Here is a 7,390-nt window from a genome sequence, read left to right as displayed (position 1 = left end):
GTGCCAGAACAGTCTAAATTAATTTCTGTGCTTGTAAGATTGTTTCAGCGAATAGCCTTACGGTTAGTCCACACGAGCAAGTTTTCATTGACAATTTTTCCTTGACAAGGAAAACTTGCTCGTGTAAACGACAAAATTTGCCGAAATCCACTAGTTGAACAAGTAAAAATTTCACTTGTTGGAAAACTGTGCATGGCAGTTTTCCAACCAGCGATTTGCTGACCCTTAATGACCCAGGAATGAAGAATTGCTCGTGTAAACGCACCAGCAAGGAAAACTTGCCACAAATCTGCGCACGCATCCACTTTTACTTCGTTTTATTGTTTTCTTTGCACGTCGATCCTGCAAATCGGGTAAAAATGCTCATGTGGACCGACCAAGCCGTTCAAATATTGTTAGATGGTTTGCAGAATCACGAGTGTTTATGGAATTTGAAAAGTAAAGACTACAAGGATAGAGGAATGAAAAAGATTGCCCTCGGTGACTTGTTGGAAAGTTTGAAAAAAGAGATATTGGACTTTGAGTCACAGGGTACTGGATCTGGGGCGGCTGATATTTATACGCCAAAATGGAAATTTTTTAATTCCTGCAGTTTTCTCGAAGGAGTTGTTGCAGTGGAATCTGGTGCTACTGTATCAAATCTTACACCTTTGCAAAATAATGAAGATGACAATGATGGTGAGGGAGAAAATTCCAGGGATCTAGATCGTACACCTACACCTGAAACACCAAAGCTACCACACATCCAATCAAAGCGTCGAAAGAGAGAATCAACACCAGTATCCACAACTCACACATGGATGGATACAGCTAGTCATGCCCTGAAGACTCTGGCTGACAGTGCTAAAGAAACAACAGATGAATGGGACGATTTTGCCAAAGATGTGGCAAATACTTTGAGAGGGATTCCCAACAAGTCGACGCAGCGAAGAACTAAGTTTGCCATACAGAAAGTCTTGTTTGATGCCGGGGAGAGTGATGACCATTTTATCGCCCCACAACAATCAGCACAACCACAAACCCAGTGGGTTGCACCCAATTACAATCTGAACAACACCGGAAGATATATGCATAGATCTCCAGTCAAATACATGCAAATTGGAGGAGCATGGCCAAATGGATATTAATATCACTTCATCTTCATGAAAGGACAATGATCAGACCAATCTTTTTTTACGTTTTTTAAAGTTTTATTTTCAGATATTAATTCACATTGATATTAATATTGTACAAATAGTACAATCCAGTCAGGTTGATTTTATTTTAATAATTAAATTTTAACTGAAATGAAACTAAGAGTTATATTTCAACCTCGTTTATAAATCGTTCTTATTTCACCCTGACCTTTGTAAGTGATATCAATTGAAATTGAAGGGAAATTTAATCGGTCATTCTCCACTGAAAATCTACAGCGCCTTCTTCGAAAAAATACTCTTTCAAATTGTCCCTGATTTCACGAGCTACAGAGGTAGATGGGCGAACAGAACGAGTTGCATCCAAGTCACAGACTTCTCCTTCTATCAAGTTCCTCCATGTACCTGGTACAATGATGCCATCTTCTAATTCACGATCCATGAATCCTTCAGGGCAATAATTCCTGGTTTGGGTTCGGAGTAGAAGGTTATGCAGTACAATGCATGCTCTGGTCACAGATATAGCATTCTCAGGACTTAGTTCCATGGTTCTCAGCAAAATTCTGAAGCGCGCTGACATTACCCCAAATGCATTCTCCACGATTCTACGGGCCCTTGATAATCGATAATTGAACACTTTTTCGTCGCCGATAGCTGATAGATGAGCATAAGGTTTCATCATTGATGGACGCAGAGCGAAAGCCTCATCTCCAATCAGAAAATAAGGTATGGATCCCTGATTACCTATGGCACGAGGTGGTGGAATGTCTGGTGAATCGAACATTGATGATAACAGACTGTCCTTCAATACACCTCCATCAGACACTGATCCTGGGCTGCCCAAATCAAATGCAGTGAATGTTGCATTGGCATCAGCTATGGCCAGTAATACAATGCTGAACTGCTCCTTGAAATTTTTAGCGACTGCAAGCCATTTTTCAGTAGAGTCAGGAAATTGGCAGTATCTGTCCTTCAACACATCGTAAATTACACCACAAACTTCTGGTACAAATTCACTGATAGTAGATTTTGATATCCTGATTGAGTACATCAGTTCTTTATATGAGGCACCACCTGCTAAAAATCGCAGAGTTGCAGCTAATTTGTCCTCTGATTGCCATGCGCATGACTGTATCTTCTTTTGTTATAGATGGTTTTACTAATGACAGAAGTTCATCAAAACATTTTGTATCCAATCTGTAAAAGTTCTTGAAACTATCTGGGTCAGTTTCCCTAAGTTCCGGAATAAGGTTTGCCCCGAGGCCCTGGGCTTGTCTTTTTTCTTCACTTGCCCATGGTTGTTTGACCCACCATCTCCTCTCTATTCCTTTCTTGTTGATGGTGTTGTCATAGTGGTACTGCATAAGCATGCATAATCCAACTCCAGTCGCACATTTCACAGTATTCCTCCTCACAATTTTCGGCATTGCACTTTTACTTTTAACTTGAAAAAACTAAACACAAAGTATTAGATAACTATATTGGGTCGGTAATTTGAAGACTGGAACCACAGAAGTGACACTATAAACGAAAATGCCGAAGTCGTCACTATAAACTAAAAATAACAACGGCCATTTTGTTGTGATTTTCACTAGGGTCGCCAGATGGCAGCACTCCCCAACAAGGAAAAATTGTTGGGTGCGTCCACACGAGACAGAGTGATAAATCCTTGCTCAACCATTGAACAATTTTCCTTGTCAACGAAAACTTGCTCGTGTGGACTAAGCTTAAGACAATGACCTTTGAACATGTAAAGGGCAAGATCAACAAAGGTCAAGGTCACGAGATTTAACTCAACAAATTTTCAAAATGCATACGGCTATAAAAACGGAAGCTTAAGTCAGACATCAAATATGAAAATATAAATAAATAACCAAGGTCAATAACCTATGACCCTACAATAGTTATGGTTAACAAAGGTCAATGTCAAAAATTGAAAATATGGAAATTCTAGAACCCGTTCCTTTTTTGAATTATCAAGCAGAACGAGTTATGGACCTGCCTCAAATGTAAACATTTAATAATGTAGGCCTAATCCGTATGTGCCACGCCCACCTCAATTTTTTCCATGAGTTAATTCATATTCAAAATGTTAAGTTGTCTTTCAAATTTCAAGCTTCTTCATCAAATAGGTCATAAGATATCGTGGGTGACTGCTTGAAACCTCGTATATGCCATATTTGGTCATTTTGACTTTTTGGTACCGTTCGAAAGCTCGTAAAAGCGTGGATCTTGTGATCAAATCCTCGTATTCTTAGCTTGATTGTAAATAACTCAAAAAGCGCTAATTAAATAACACGTATATAAACAGTCAGATTTAAAACCTCGTAAAATATATTGTTCTTTTTCTGCGGATGAAAATGAAAAACCTTGTTTACTGTATTATTATACAAGTTTTTGGTTCAATAGGCTGGAGATCTTGAATTGTTATACGAGGTTTATATGTTCCAAGAATGAAAACCACGTATAGTGGTAAAAAATAATAATAAAAAAGATTTTAACAAAATACGCGTACAAATAGTTTTTTTGCGTTTTTCTCAAAAAGTTATTCAGCATCAGATATCGTTATACGAGGTTTCAAGCCGTCACCCACGATATACATATACCAAGCTCAAAGATGCAAAAAATATTATAAAAAAGAAAGCTTGCCAGGCAAGATTATATATGCCTACTGGCAACTTTGATGTTAAATAAAAACATTTGGCAGTACAGTAACAATTACCAGTATGATATATTCAACCTTCAGACATACACTTCTTTTGAACTTTTTGAAGCCATACTAAATAATATTACCAAGTTTCATCAAAATCCATCAAGAACTGTACCTTCTGGAGTGTTTATGTGCTAAAAATTGAAGGCGTTTTCAAGAGCAAGGGCAATCACTCATACTAAATATTTTTTTATTCTTCTGATTTTCAATAGGGTTCATCCATGGGTGATTATAAACACTCACACTAGGTTTTGTCTAAATCCATCAAGAATTGTGCCTTCTAGAGTGTTTACAAGATAAAAATTGAATGCGTTTTAAAGAACAAGGGCAATAACTCATACTTAATACTTTTCGATTCTTCTGATTTTCAATAGGGTTCATCCTTGGATGGTTACAAACACTCACACCAAGTTTCGTCAAAATCCGTCAAGAATTGCTTCTTGTAGAGTGTTTACGAGCAATTGTCGACGGACCGACGGACATTTCATGTGGGTGTATAAAATCTCTCAATTTAAAAAAAATCACGAATTTAAATTTTTAATTAAAAAGCAATTGTTACTTATCACTCAAAAGAGCTTAAAAGCACATTTAGAATCCAAACAAATTAACCCTGCTTGAGCAGTCCAAAGTTGCGAATGTGGCTGTTTTCGGACACCTATAAAACTGGAAGTAGGTGTCGGACTTAAAATGTCAAGTGATACTTAGAAGCAATGACCTTTGATCTTATAAAGGTCAAGGTAAAAAATTGACCTTTATTGAATTATGAAGCTGAAACAATCAAACTTCTAAGACAAAGGATGAAGTAATTGTATGCAAATTTACATTTTGAACCAATGTATTTTTTTTGGTTTTATTGACATTTTGGCCAGGGGCATAACTCGCAAAATATACATTTGTTCAAAATGGAACTTCGCACACAATTACCTAATATTTTGAGCCACTTTGTCTTAGAATTTCAGTTGTTTCAGCTTCATAGTTCAAAAAAAGGAACAGGTTTTGGAAATTGACAATTTTCAATTTTTGACCTTGACCTTTGTTGACCTTGACCTTTGTAGGATCAAACGTCATTGGCTATCTATTTGTACTTTTATTTTTGCTGTCCTATGTCAACTTCCAGTTTTAGGGGGACTTTGCACACAATTACCTCATCCTTTTGGCCAGTTTGTGTTAACAGCTCAGTTGTTTCAGCTTTATAGTTCCAAAAAAGGAACGGGTTTTAACATTTGGATATTTTCATTTTTCGATTTTGACCTTTGTTGACCTATATCTTTTGACCTCTATTATGTAGGAACTTGACATTTGGAACATAACGTAACATTTTGAATATTAATTAACCTATGCAAAAAAATTTGAGGTGGGCGTGGCACTTTTGGGTTAAATTACTCATTATTGACATTTTTGGCCAGGGGCATAACTCGCAAAGTATACATTTGTTCAAAATGGAACTTCGCACACAATTACCTCATATTTTGAGCCACTTTGTCTTAGAATTTCGGCTGTTTCCGCTTCATAGTTTCAAAAAAGGAACAGGTTTTGGAAATTGACAATTTTCAATTTTTGACCTTGACCTTTGTTGACCTTGACCTTTGTAGGATCAAACGTCATTGGCTATCTATTTGTACTTTTATTTTTGCTGTCCTATAGTCGTGTGCAATTTTAAATTTTGATGACGTATATCTCTTGATCTTCACCTTTTTAGACCTTCTCTTTTACAAGATCAAAGGTCATTGACCTTGGCTATCTGCCGATACTTTCATTTGTGAGGTCTGACGTCTACTTCTGGTATTAGAATCTTCTAAAAAATGAAAATTTCTCAACTTTAGACTGTTCTTGCACTTGACCCAATTATTACAATAATACCACGTTTCGTGTCGGCATCGCGATCACATCGCTTATCTTTCCTTGGGCACAAGGCGACGCTAGTGTACTGGCATCGTATTCGCTTGCCGTAGATAAGAATTCTTCGACCGTTTCCAAATTGAAAGATGAATTAAGGAGTCGCCGGGCTAAAACAACAGCAGAAAAACTAATCTGATTGAAAGGTATGTTAAAGAAAAGAAATATTGCACAAATGACGATATCAGTAAGCCAATAAACAGACTTGTGGAAAGTTACTATGGAAACAAAATCAGAAAAAATGTAGCAGTCGATAAACAATTTTGTCAACTATTTGCCGAAAATCAAAGACCTATTAAATGTTTGTAATGTATTTTGTACTGGCATCTATATGAGTCTATGAAAATTTTAATAGTGAAATGGCCAAAGGACTGTAATTGTCAGTGAGGCTTTGCTTTGGATTTGGAAGGCACTTTCTTTACTTTTACTTTAGTTATTCTAGTACTAGGCTTATAACAATAATATAACAATAAATAGCATTCAAGATGTTTCTTTTTATTGTGTTATTGCAGACTAGAAGCCTATGACAGGAATGCAGATTTTGAGGTTGGAAAAGTGGACTTACCAGACCCTATAGTCATACCCTTTTGGTCTGACACTGGTTTTAAGCAGTTAACTTCACCAGAAATTGTTTAAGCATATCAACAGTGGTGTAATTGATGGTTATTTTAGGTAAGTAAACCAAGCTACTCTCTGACAACATTGAGTTCTGAATCAAATTTTGCCTGTTGTAATTGAAAAAAATATTTTGAATATTTGTGACATGAGAGAAAAAATTCAATTCAGACTTCAATGTGGCCAGAGAATAGTAATTTTCATACAATTAATTACTAAATACTACTGATTGTGATGTAAAGGCTTTAGAGAAGTGAAATTTGTTGCTTATTGCTCAACAGTGCCTGCAGTGTGTTTGTTGATGGTGAAAATGGTGAGATCTTTTTAACTGGTATAGTTAAGGCAGCAATGAAGGAAGGGTGAGTTTCGTGATATTAAATTTCACTGCATAATACATATTTATTTTGAAGCAAAATTTTCATTTCCTATAGTTGCCATTGGACAGCAATTATTGGTTATGCTTGCTGCATGAGAAAGTTGTGGATCTCCCCTATGTATCTTGTCTCTGTATGCTCGGCTTTCGGTCATGAAAATTTGAATATCTAAGTCAAAATAGCCATTTTCATTAATATACGAATGTTGATAATGTTTTCAGTAAAGCTTTTGTTTATGTATAGGTATTTTACAACTTCAAGGTCAAATTGCTGGATGGGGAGATAATCAATTCTCACTGTGAGTGACCTGCTGGCAAAGGGCCTCATGGCACCTGTAAACATCTTGCTTGTGTCCTTTTTTATGTTATTAAAGCTAAATAATACTGGTGAAGTCTGAATAATAAATCATGTACCGGTACTGAAAATCCACAATTGTTTCATAAACCTAGATCACTTCATCATGATAACTTTAAATTATTGGACAAAAGTTTGGGTTTAAAATTATTTGTCTCAATCATTGCAAGATTTTCATGTTAGCTTTTCTTAATAATGATGATTATTTTTCAGATATCATAATTTACATTGCATACTAAAAGATCACTTGTTATAAATCATTTCTGTAATTTTTTACCATTTTCTATCATTCAAGAGTAATCTATATT

The 7,390-nt window shown here is 36.0% G+C and overlaps 1 protein-coding gene across 1 annotated transcript; it reads left to right on the top strand.

The window, feature by feature from the left end:
* Positions 1-359: 359 nt before the first annotated feature.
* LOTGIDRAFT_154991 (hypothetical protein) lies at positions 360-1,127 on the top strand (the record flags this gene model as incomplete). Its single annotated transcript, XM_009065500.1, has 1 exon — positions 360-1,127. One exon carries the CDS (start codon positions 360-362, stop codon positions 1,125-1,127), a length of 768 nt encoding a protein of 255 aa, XP_009063748.1.
* Positions 1,128-7,390: the final 6,263 nt, after the last annotated feature.

This window comes from Lottia gigantea (assembly GCF_000327385.1).
Source record: "Lottia gigantea unplaced genomic scaffold LOTGIsca_7, whole genome shotgun sequence".
Taxonomy (NCBI): Eukaryota; Metazoa; Mollusca; class Gastropoda; family Lottiidae; genus Lottia; species Lottia gigantea.
The sequence above is the reverse complement of the archived record's forward strand: the minus strand, read 5'-3'. Positions and strand labels throughout refer to the sequence as shown.